Genomic DNA, 13193 nt, shown 5'->3' with positions numbered 1-13193 from the left:
ATCTCACGATATACCAGGATTCCCACAAAAAGTCTTAAAAGCCTTAATTTAAGACCTTAAAAAGCATAAAAAAGTCTGAAATTGTCATATTGTGGTCTTAAAAATTGTTCCGCTTAAAACTTTTTCTGTATAACTTTTCTGATCTAAAGCTGAATTTTGTTTTTAACCACAATTGTGTAAGTAAAGCGAGTTTAACACAGAAAAAAGCAAAACATTTATAGATATAATACATTCATTTTTATTAGTAAAAATCATTGAAAAAAGACGAATGTTGGGAAGATTGTTCAAGAGGAAGATTGCAAGTGAGGATGAAGATGTACAAGGTAAAATTAAAGAAGAAAATGAGAAAGGAGGTACATTCGCTGCATTTATCAAGTTCTTTAGTACAAAAATCAATGTAATATTTGCCTTTGTTTTTAACTAATTAGAATATTTGAATATCTCCAGTTGCCAAATACATGTACAAATTTGTCTATGTTCATCGTCTCTTAATCTCACTTTGACCAATCAGCACTCTTCTATTATCATTTTCTTTATGATTAATATCAATTTTGTTTCATTTATCCAAAAGACAACATCAGAGCCAACAATTTACATAAATTTGGTTTATCAGTCACCAATGTTTTCACTGCCCCAAAATGTGAGTAATGAAATAAGAAAGGTTTTCTATAGTCTATAATTGTAATTTAATTACTGAGATTTGAACTGTAATTGATTACGTTACTCATTTACTGAATAATTTCATTTTTTATTCGTCCATAGAGCTGGGAATTTGGCAAGGAAATTGGTCTTAATTTGTCATATGCAAGGTCTTAAAAAGTCTTTAAAATTCTTAAATTTAACTTGAAGAAACGTGTAGGAACCCTGCATACGTTTCTTTTCTAAAAAGTATTCATTGTGTGTGGGGTCATGGCATCAAAGGGGAGGGTAAAGGATGATTTGGGTTTTTATCTTAATTTCTGCCTATGTTTTGTTTTTATTTTAAGATGCTTTGAGCTGCACAAAGCATGAAAAGTGCTTTTTATAAATAAAGTTTTATTGATTGATTGAAGAATGGCCTCTTTCATATGAGTTAGATGTCTCTAGTTTATCACAGAGGGGTAATGCATTTGACAAAGTGTGAAGCCACACTTTCATCCCACATTTGCAGCCACCTGTGAAAAAATCAGTCTTTCAGAAACGTGCTTGATTTGGTTTCCAGTTTCTTTTTTTTTGACTGTAACACCAACATGTTTGGTGGCAATTGATGAATGCTTAGGTGCATGAAACTTAAAAGCCCCCTTTGTACTTAAGCCAGGCTTAACTCATGATGCATCAGCAACCACACAAGACATAACATAGCAGTGATGAGGAGGGTGGAAAACAATCACGGCATGGTCAGCTGCTGGAAAGGAGCTTAGAACTTTAAAAAAAATCATTTGATGAAGGTTTTATTGATAGATAGAACTTTAATTGATCTCACGATGGGAAAATTGATTTGTTACCGTAGCTCAAACAAGATAATAGTTGAAATAAACATAATATAAAGCATTAAAATGCAATAAAAACTCAATGAAGTGTGCATGGGGGGTTGTAGAGTCTAATACCTGATGGGAAGACGGATCTGCAAAGCTGCTCCTTCCTTCAGCGAGGGTGTTTCAGTCTGCCTGAAGACTCACTGTTCCTTCAGTGTCATCCAGAGGCTGATGAGGAAGTTTCATAATTACAAATTAAACGCAAAAAATCTATAGATTGAGACTGCTGCAGCTTCAGTTTACACACTGATGCTCCCTCCGTCTTCATTCTTACAATTGGTATCCAGATAACCTTGGATATCAGTATTGACTGCATTTCCTGTAATGAAGCTGCTTGACACAGACGCCCTTTATGATTTCCTGCTCCAGTCACGCACCCAAAATCTTTTCATCTACAGAAACCAAATCATGATGACATTAACCTTTATCAGATGTTTGTGCTAGAACAGTTGGATCCATCACAGTTTTCATTGTTTTGTTCAGTTGCTTAAGAAAACAATATAAAATCTAACCTTCACTTTCTGCCTTAACATCCACATTCCAACTATATTTTTTTGTATTATAAAAGTGCTCCCAATGGTGTTTATTACTTTTGATTATGCTGTTTTTAGCCAAACTATTAAAAAAATATTGTTTTTTAACACACTGTTCATAAGAAATTTGTCTCTAAGTTGTGGGGGGGATTGTTAGTGTGGAAGTAACCCTATGATGATGTCCCATCATCCCTTTGTTTACACTCTCTCACTAGCTCCTCAACAACAAATAATGGCGAGCAATATTGAAGCTACCCAGTCGTACAGTTTTAATCAGATTCCAGCTCAGATGATGAAAACTAAGACATTAACGGATCTATTTGTCTGCAAGAGGATGCATCAGAATGGAGCAGAGCAGAGAGACTTTGGCCCGCCCAACTAAAAGATTTTTTAGACTGCATTTTATTCATCTGTACCTGATTTACTGTAACACAATTTGAAAGAAATACTCAGAAATGCATTTTTAATCTTCTAAATTTTCTGGATAAAACCTCACTATTTCTGTATCAAACTCGTTGATCTATGACCACATCGACGACCAGCCAATCAAATCATGACACTGACTGATGTGATTTTTTTTTCATTGAATTTCTATGGCATCAAAAATCAAGGTTAAAAAAATCAGATAGAAATTCAAAAGGTTTAAAAAATGTAGGATTTAATGGAACAGAAAAACTTCCTTATGAATTAGACTTTTTTTTTACCTTTTTGTTGTGAATCTAAGAGTTAGCCACAAAACTAAGAAAATATCATTTAAGAGTTCAAATGTCACTTTCCCCTAACAATAGTGAAAATAAATCAGCTTTACTAACATTTAATCCATTTTAAACTATTTCAATCTTGTAACTGTGAGCACTTTTGTATCTAAAGTGCTTTATCTTATATTGATTAACCTATCTTTTAAGCACATCTGGGGATATAGACAACTATTACTGGAAAGATATTGGTGCTGGTGGACAGGAGAGTCATTTTTTGCTTACTCTTGTTTAAAAATCCTGTGGTTTTCATCTTGTTTTGTCTGTACTTGGTGTCTCCTTTCTGCCTACACGTCTTCCTCTGACATTCTGGCCACCCACCATTTTTAATTGTCGCCTCTTTCTTCTCTTTATCTCCCCTGTCCCTTCTGTGCTCCCATGTCACCCCGCTCCCCCCTCCTCTTCCCTCTGCAGCAAACGGTGCGGCCCACCTTCTTTGCCAGGAAGTTTGAAGCCAGCGTCAACCAGGAGATTGTGAACCAGCTGGACGCCTATCTGTTCGGTCCCTTCCCTCAGGGATCTCCAGCACTGAACTCTTACTGGGAGAGCGTGTACGACGAGCCGGACGGTGTGGCCAGCCTGTCGGACACAATGCTCACTTACTACCACTCTTTCTCGCGGATGGGCCTGGCCCGGGCCGCAGCCTCCCTGCAGGGAAACCCCAACGATCACAGCTGCAGGTTGGTTCACTGAAAGCAAACAAGGCTTTTCCCATCTTTCTGTTTTCACACACACGTATGTCTTTGTTGTTATTTTTGTGCACCTGCACCTGCACCTGCTGCTTATCCACAGGTAGCCTTGAGTTTGCTTTATTCTCTGAAACCAGCCGCGCCCACGTTAGCAGAGGACGCCACAGCATGCTGCACATAAAAAGCCTTTTGTTTTCGCCTCATCTCCCGACATCACGTCATGGAAATAGGATAACAACAGATAGCTTCAATAAGCATTAGGGAACTCTGGGTAATGCTTTTCATTTGGTAACACAATATGACACTCTGTCAATTTATCCAGGAGATAATGAGCCTATATAGGTCATAACAGTGAAAGCTGCCCTCTAGGCCAGTCTATTATTAGTGGAAATGAATGAATTCCAGTGCTTTTAACATACTGTATGAGGTTTAAATAAAAAGCAAAAGCATCCTGTGCTTTCACATTAAATTGATAGATGGAACCTTTTTTCTTCATGTCTGTAACTATTGTTTTAAGAGCATGGTGGTTCCAGAGGTGATTCATTAAGGGATTTGAGTTTTAAACATTTGAGAACATGAAGGAAACTTATCAAAAACAATCTCCATGCTTGTTAACTTCAACTTTACAAGACAAAGAAATATCTACATTGCTTCCATGTCCTTGCTCCTTATGCTACAGTCACATCAGCCGCGGTAACTCGCGTTCAACCGACCACTTTCAAAGAAAAGTCACCCACGTTTTAGGCTGCCGCGTTCAAAACCCTTCCGTTTACGTGTTGCTGCGCAAGTTTTAAGTCTGTTTAAATACAAACCTGGTGTTCACTGAACACACATTGAAGCTACATTCACACAGGGAATATGTTGTGCATTCAAGAACGCACTATAAGGAGTTTCATGAACGCACAATCACCCAGTGGTTGTCACTCACCGGACAAGCAGCATAGAGTGGGATTCTTCTTCTATGGTTTTTTACTGTTTACTAGCGCTTGTCCACCACCCACATTTGGTAGAGGCCTGAAGTGAAAAGTAAAAAGTGGTGCCAGTGTACCATTTTCGTGTTTTACCAGTCAGCAGTTCCACTGGTCAAACTTCCAGAGCCCAATTTGAACGTAGAACCCAGAAACTCACTTAAAAACATGCGTAGGGATGCTTGAACGCAAGAGTTCTGAACACCAGAGGTTAAAAAGTGATTTGCTATTGCTTCTTTTGGTATACCGGTATTGTTTCTTTACGGTTAGATTTTTTTTTTCAAATTTCTGATAGCTTTGGCAGGTAAAATGGTCTTTTTAGACAGAATGTGTCTGGCAGCACCTGGAGAACAGAGGAGAGTGGACAGTAAAACAGACCAAGTTATCAAAACCCAGCAGGTTGATCTGTACTGCTTATGATTATGTGAAACTGTGCTGCTCACTATAGGTCGTTTTTAACTGTTTTTAGATGCTCCAACAAGTCTGTCAAAGCTGGTGGAGCAAAGTCTCGTGAGGCAATGTATGTTCTGGTAGAATTCAGGATTGCTTGTTTGGAAAGTGAAGCAGTCACTGCTTCAGACATCCTCGGTGTGACTTTCCAAAGCAAACTCAGGGGCTTAGAGGAAAAGGCAGCTCCTGTTGGACGCTCAAAGCACTGGTGTCAGACGACCATCACGACCTACCAGTCAAATGAAGTTCAGATATCACTCTCTACTCATACCTTCAGCTTTGAGTCAGACCTGCTCATTTCCTGCAATCTGTAAAGACGAAAAGAGAAAAAACGAAACATATTTTTTTTGTCCTCCTGATTGTGAAGTCTTGTGTTCACTTTCTTTTTTAATGCACTGAAAAATTGCAGGTATTTTTTTTGTGTTGAAAGGAAATGGATGAATCATTTTGAGTCGAGGTATTCACAGCGGAGATTCAGATAAGAAGTGGGTTATTCCCAGTCCTGGCTGCACATGTGCTGTGAGCTTTAGCAGCTTGAGTCTTGGATTGTTCTTTTTAGAAGGAATAAAGTTTCAACTGACCAAGGAAAGCTAAAAAAGATTTAATGAAATCTTGATTTTTAAATAATCAATGCAGAATGTGAGGATGGACTTCAAAAGGTCTGGATGCTGCTGTTTTATTTTCAATTTTATGTATTCAGACCCAACAATTAAAAGGGTTCATCAGACGTTTGTGGGTTCACCCTCCTTTTAAATTCTAAAATTACCCACTTCGTATGAATGTTTAGCCAACTGCCAACGAATAGTCAATTCTCTGATCTCCTGAGGACTTTCTTAAGACTTTTACCTGGTAGTATTAGGACAGAATGCTAATTCTAAGCTCCTGGCTTGGATAAGCACTTAGATTTGAATTAGCGGTGGGTTGGATGAGGCATCACTGGGTTAGGGTTGGGTAAGTTTTAGACTATAAGATAATCATCTGCATAGCATCTGTGTGTAAGTTTGTGCTTGTCCATATACTTTGCATGCACCTGGAAATCAAATGTGTTCTCTGGGCTGGCTGGGAGTGAAAGGACGCAGAGTGATTTGGTGCTTTTAGCAGCTAGCTGTGACTCAGTTTGAAGCACTGGGGAGCAAAAGCCTGAATGCAGCTTCTGTGAAGGTTGCGTTTCGGCCTTCTCATCGCCTCTCACGCCAGCAGTCATGCCTCTTTTAGGTAAGATGAGTCCAGGGGGATTGAAAGCTCGAGGACGAGTGCAAAAAGCAGGATGAAAGACGGAGAAGAGAGAAGTGGGAGGAAAAGCCAAATGGGAGATGTATGAGAGGAGACACAAAAGAGAAACAGACACACTAAAGGGGAACAGGAGAGTGGGGAGTGTGCAATGCAATCCTTGTGAGTGTAAATATTTGCTGTTCTGCTTGTCAGGGTAGCATTTACCAGGACGGGTTGACTCCTGGTCCTTTACTGGAATACTGATGAGGCTACAGGCACAGGGGAGCAGGCAGAAATACTGTGTGCTTGTGTTGAGCTCTGTGTGCCTGAAGAGGGGTCTGGGTGGCAGCAGAATGAGAAACTGGCCGAGAAGAAGTCAGGACGTGTGTGGACAGCAGCTGTAGAGAGCTTCCCAGAGGTGCGGGCCACAGATCCTTTTTAGTTTTCCAGAAGTCGCATCAGTTCTTTGCCTTGAGGGCCGAACCTCTGCCACATATGGGGGCGACGCTCAAATGAACAACAGAATAATCTGAGCAACAAGACCTTCATTGGCTTTCATTTGACTGGATGACCCAGTTCAACTTTCTTCAACAAACTTAAAATGTTATGTGCGCTTTAGTGCACAAGCGTGTGCTCCAAACGGACTAATCTGAATCTGCTGCCAATGAAGCATGTGACTCTTCTGTAATTTCAGCCCACTTTGGTCTGTCACATGTCTTTTGTAAGCCTCTCTCTCATTTCAGAGCTCATATAAGCCCCATCACACTGGGAAACAACCATTTCCATACAGAAGAGTGGCTGTTTACTGACTGACTCCCAAAGGTCCTTAAATTGAGCTTTCTCCAGTCATTTCTCTCTGATCTGCTGCAACAGTCGAGCAGGAGTGTGAACAGTTAAAAGCGCCGGGGTGCTTTGTGGGAATGCCTGCATTGCTGACACACGTGTTCGACTAGATTTCTGTTAAAGGTCACTGAATTAATGCCCACCATGTAGCACAATTACAGAGAGCACTGACTTTCTCTTAACCTTTGCTGCAGACGAGCATTAGCATGCTCAGGGCCTCATCCTTCCACATGAATCTTGATATTCCTCTCTTCTTACAGCATTAGCCTTGAAATGCTGAAGGTCAGTGGGCATCAGGCGCATTCTCACTTTCTCCTTGTTCTGCCAGGTACTTCCCCATGGGCCACCCGGTGTCCGTCCATCTCTACTTCCACTCCGACCAGTTCCAGGGCTACCTGGTCAAGCACCACGCCAACAACCTGGCCACAAGAAAGCTGGAGACCATGGAGACCTGGGTGGCGCCCAAGAAGAACTTCAAGCTAACCACGCCCCCCACAAGCACATTCAGCCGGCTGCAGTTTGCAGAGGTGAGTCGGCCTTCCAGCCAGTGTGTCGTTGAGGTTAGCGGTGAAGATGCACAAAAGCAGAAAACGCTGCTCCTCGGCGTGTAATTAGAAGTGAGATATACAGCTCAGGGTTGGGGTGACCTTATGTTCATTGCTATCTCGCCCTTGCCCAGACTCACGGCGGCACATCTTCCCAAAACTCACGCCTATAATGGGCTTGTAAAATGTAAATTGATTGAGTTCATCCCAGTTTACAGGGATGAGCGCTTCATGAGCTGCTTATTTGTTATTTCCTAATAGAATGCCTACTTTTCACCTTCACACCGGAATGCCTCCCTTGATTGTCTTGTTATGTTAATCTGTGTTTCTGTTTACAGGTACCACACAGACTGTTTAGGATAGAGCCACTGTGCTTTGACGTGACAGTCGCATCTTTTAAAATTAACTGAGTAAATGTGAATTAGCCTTTTCCTTCTGTTCATCTTTTCCAATCAGAAATGTCAACACCCTGTTTGTAGACTAACACAGACATTACCTTCACCTTCAGGCCAGTTTTAATCCAAAACAGCCAATGCTTTCACTGTTTCAGCACTGGATGACTTCTTACAAAATCAAACATCTCTATTTACTTTAACGTAAACCAACTTCTCTAAAGATGCATACCTAGGCTAAGCTTTGAATAAAGCCCTTTAAACCAAAAATACAATTTTCATTGGAATGGTCTTTAAAGAGTTCCAGTAATTTCAAGAACGTCAACACTGGAACTAAAATAGTAAAAGTAGGAGGAGAAAATGTTGGAAAGCAAATCCAAATAGTTTTATTATAAAGGATTTTCCATTTTAAGTTTTAAAAGCTGTTGCAAAACATTAAAACTTTTGACCTGGTGAGCTCTAAAACAGTGTTTTTACTGCAAACTCACACACATTTCTGCAAAGAAAGGAGCTTTGTGATGACAAATCTGGTTATAGCAACAACCCCAAAGCTAATATGCTAAAAGGCTAGCTACTGATACCCAATACAAACCACTGTGTCACATGACCATACCATTCGTCCAACCTGAAAACTCTATTTAGTTTTTGTTTTTGGTAGACAGGTAATATCGAATAGCTCAGTTGTTTTATTAGTAGTCTATTTCCTTAAAATGTTAGCTAATTTAGTTTTACATAAGTTAATTATGTTAATTAATATCCTTTGTTTAAATGAGAGCGGAACAGAAAGGTGAGGTTTGGACATGAGTTTTTTTCAGCGAGGAGCCTCATGAACCGTGAGTGACAGAGGAGTGGTGTGAGCTGTGGCTTTTATCTGAATGCTTAGCTTGAGAAAGCCTTCTCTGTCTGCTACAGTGTGGTGGCTGTCAGTCAGTCTGTCCATCATTCAAAACGGCGGCTGAAAGAGCTTAAATAAGATGGTGCGGTGTAGCTGCAGAAGCTTTGTGCATTTTGTCAATTTGGCAGATATGAACCATATTACTGAAGCTGGAGTTTGTTAGATAAACCATATGGCAGGCTTAACAATGTGTTCCTTGTCCTCCTTTAGATATAAAAAAGACAGATATGTCTCCTTTTCTCCCCGTCCCAGCTGCCTTTAGACAGTTTCATTTAGTACAGAACCACTTCAAACCCACACAGTTCAAATTAGCTCTCCACAAGTCAAACATGACAGTGAGGAGAATTTAACGCTCTGCTGTGAACATCTTCCAAAGCAAAGTTACACAGAATTTCACTTTACCTGCTTCAAAATTCTAATTCTTACCGGTTTTTTGTGGCTTATTAGACATTTTAGCATCTGTAGGGGTTTAAACATGCTAACATGATTGAAGTTTTTTTTTTTTTTTTTTTAATAGACGCACATTTATATTTTAGGGCCAGGAATCGATTACAAAATTTTCAACGAATGAATTGCAAACTGGCAAAAATTAATCGCGATTAATCGCTTTTTTTTTTTTTTGTTACAGCATTTGCCAGCCACTCATTATCTGCAAATAAAATAAAGAAAATCAAGTCACAAATTGAAATCACACGCAAAATTGTAGATTTAGAACGTTTATTTTTAACCCTTTGGACTTCAGCTACCAGAAATAAGGATTTCTCTCCTGAGAGAACTGCTGTCCATTTGACATTTTTCCTGGAATTCAATAATTTTTTTTTTTTTTTTTTGGTTTCCGTTTTTATTTTTTTCCAGCTTTTTTCTTTTTTCTCATAAATTTTTGTTATTGTGCTTGTAAAAAATAATAAAATACATTTTTTTGGGAGAAGTTTGATCTGGAATCTGCCCTCTGGTAACGGCAGCGGCAGCTTTCTCGGTGAACCACAGAGTTTCCGCAATTTTTAGACAAGACCGGTGCTCATTGTTGTAGAACATGCATGTCAGTCCCCATCTTAAAATAAAATAATGATCAGTTACTTGTTGGATTTCTATTAGCAGACAGCTCTGTTCCGCTCCGCCCACCACAGCAGATCTTTTGCTCTGCGCTGCAGCCGTCGAATCGACGTTCATCTTCCGCCTTACATATTGAAATAAAGGATTGGGTTTTTTTTTTTTTCAAAAAAAACCACAAATAAATCCCATATTATTTCTTTAATTAAAAAAAAATCTCAATCCCAGATTATAAAAAAAAGTTTATGTTTATTTTAGACTGAGTTTTATTATGTTAATTGCACAGCTGCACATCAGGACGCCTGAGGGCGTTCATAAATATTACAGCAATAATTCTATTTCGATTTATCTTGTGCACTAACTTTCACAGCCCTAATATTGATTATAAAGCTGATCATTGGAAATCAAAGGTAACTTTCAGCATTGACCAAAATGTAGAGTTCTGGTCCCACCAATAATCTTTTGGAATGATAACATCAGAACATCTGCAGCAATTCTCAGATTACAAACCTGCTGTTTGCAGAACTGTAATGCAGGTTGAAAAAAACAAAAATCATTCATCACAACAAATCTATTATTAACTCCAAAACAAAGGAGATTTCAAATCATTTCTTGACTTAAAAAGAGCTTAAATATTAATACAAATTGAATCATCCATTCGTTTCTTAACCCACTAATGCCCTTTAGGCTTTGGGGTTGCCAGATCCTAACCTGGATCCTGTTGGGCGAAGGCGGGGTAAATTCAGAAAGGTTGCCAGCCTGTTGCAGGGCCACACACCAATATAGTCACACCAAAGAAGAATTTTAGAATAATCAATCAACCTACGGAGCATGTTTTTGGACTGTGAGAAAAAGCTAGAGTGCCTGGAGAAAGCCCACACATGCAACACATTCTCACTGTCGAGCCATCACATACTGACGTTTGGTTAAGGATCTCTCTGCGTCACTTTTTGACGTTTTGAGTGTCCCCAAGTCGTCGTTTTTTGATGTACTGGCTGTTCTCATTAAATCAAGGGTTCCCTACCTCTGGGCTGCGAACCAGAGGCGGTCCAGTACAGAGACGTGAAGCACACCAATACCCAAACCCGGTACACCCTAACCTGACACTGGACCAGATGCAGTGCAGGACCTGAACTGGTACCGGGTTAAGGAACCCGTACTGGGTTAGGGTACCGGTATTGGACGCGTCCCAAGGACCAGTGCACATTCAGTACCGCATAGGGGACTGCGTCCCAAGGGTTGCAGACCCTTGATTTACAAATAGCATGATGAGCTGGGGACACCCAAAACGTCAAAATGGGTCCTTTACCCTTAAATGGGTCCTCAACCAAATGAGACAACTTGGGGATGAAAATGTGTGGACACATGCATGGGGAGGAATGGAAACTCCACACTGAAAGGTCCCAGGTGGGATTTGAACCACCTGATGTGAAGTGAAAGTGCAAACCACTGTCCCACTGTACAGTCCTCAATTAAACCATGAAGTCTGAATCTAAGTGAGAAATTGAGGCCTGGACTTCACTCTGTGTTCTGATGCTTGTTGGACTTTTTGGAAAAGTCCATGTTGTGTTGTTGGACTCAGTCTGGTAAACCCTGGGAAAGTTCTCTTCTCTTTTAGGTTTTCTTATTCATTTTTTAGCAGCAGCATCATGTTTTGTTTTCTTTTTGGCTTCTTCATTTTGTCAGCGAGCTTCTGTTGAAAGGATTTCTTCATTCAGCAGGTCTGGCAGTAATCAGGTCTGGGTTTAGCAAGAGCTACTTAACTCAGCCTTCCAAAAGGTTTGGTTAACCCCCAGGCCATTATTGGTTTAGCAAGAAAAACAAATACTTTTTTTCAAAAAAGTAATTGAAAAACGTAACGTTTGTGTTTTCCAGCTTATGTGATCTTAGCTGTTAGATGATCTGAATCATGTAACAGCGTCTGGAGCCAGAGGAATGTTCATGACTGTAAGGGCAGCTGAAGGATGGGGGGGGGGATGCTATTATATATCCTGCAAGTGCATTTGTTATCAATCTAGAAAAAGATTCCAGTTTTATGTGACTTTTAAACACTGTTTGGTTCATATTCCCTTCTATTAATACCCCCACCCCCTTTGTTAGAGACGATACAGGCACACAGGAGACGGCACCTACAGGAAGATTTTATTTTTATCAGCTCAGAGTGCTGCCATGCTGTATCTAGAATGACTGATCGATGCAAAGACCTTGGGGAGTTGTCATCTCGTTGTATTCACAGTTAGTCAAATAATATCTGTCACTTTGTGTTACATTTGCGCAAACAAGCGGCATTCCCACTGCAGTCGTGAAACCACAAAGATCATTTAGTAGAAAATGATCCTCCGTAAAGTATACTGTAATGTAACAGCTCAAGATGTTGGGATTCTTTGGATCCCATCTTGATTGCTTCTCTGGGAGCAGACAGATGTTCATAAAAAGAGGAGATGTCTTTTGGACCAAACTGGCTTCTTATTACTGAAACTTTTGATTTCTGTGAAACAGTTTTCATTGTTCAGTTTGGTTCCTTTACAAAGTCAGTTCACAACTGAAGTTGTCTTAAGACAATAAACCTCAAACAGAACTTTAAGTACTGGTATTATTTTTTTAATAATTCATTTTGGTACACATTATTTCAAATAGGTCATATCATTTTAAATGTGGACAAATGTCTAATAAAAGTGACCATCAGATTACATCAAATTGTTTTTGGCGGGATCTCTGCGAAAGCAAAGCAGAACCAGACTGTACGAGTGAGCATCTATTGTGACCTGTGGAGGTCTGAGACCACAGAAGAGAGTTTTGGGTGTCCCAACTCGTCCTTTTTCAACATACTGCCTGTTCCCATTAAATCACTGGGGCCTAACTCTGGGCCATGATCCTAAACCGGTCCAGTAATGAGTTGCCAAGCGCACCAGTACCCTAACCCGGTACTGGTTTGCGTCCTGTACAGCGTCCGGGCCCGGTTCATGTCCGGTTCTTCATCTGGTTCTGGGTTAGGGACCAGTCTATGTACCGCACCCAGTACTGCATCCTGAGGGTTGCAGACTCTTGATTTTACAAACAGCCACCACATCAGAAAACAACGAGTTGGGGACACCCAAAATGGTCATGGAGGGGTCCTTAACCAAACGTTAATATGTGACGATTTGGGGATGAAAATGGTGGGGAAGGATCCAGTATGCAGGACAAGAAACCTTGGAGGCAAAGACCTAAACACAAATCAAAACTCTCGACTTAAAAGAACTTAGGGATATTACATTCACACCTTAACATGTTGGTTCTATGCTGTTGGTACATTAACCCAATAAAGTTCTAAGAAAAGTCCAAGAAAGAGTACTAACACCATCTCT

General features: G+C 40.1%; 1 protein-coding gene across 1 annotated transcript in view; it reads left to right on the top strand.

Annotated features, from left to right (window-relative positions):
* Nucleotides 1-13193, top strand: part of xylt1 (xylosyltransferase I) — a 111891-nt gene that overhangs the window by 88623 nt on the left and 10075 nt on the right. Inside the window, exons 8-9 of the mRNA XM_024259871.2 lie at nucleotides 3217-3482; nucleotides 7293-7491. Of these exons, the coding sequence (XP_024115639.1) occupies nucleotides 3217-3482; nucleotides 7293-7491 (465 nt within the window). The remainder of the gene's footprint in view (nucleotides 1-3216; nucleotides 3483-7292; nucleotides 7492-13193) is intronic.

This window comes from Oryzias melastigma, linkage group LG1 (genome assembly GCF_002922805.2).
Source record: "Oryzias melastigma strain HK-1 linkage group LG1, ASM292280v2, whole genome shotgun sequence".
Lineage (NCBI taxonomy): Eukaryota > Metazoa > Chordata > Actinopteri > Beloniformes > Adrianichthyidae > Oryzias > Oryzias melastigma.
The sequence above is the reverse complement of the archived record's forward strand: the minus strand, read 5'-3'. Positions and strand labels throughout refer to the sequence as shown.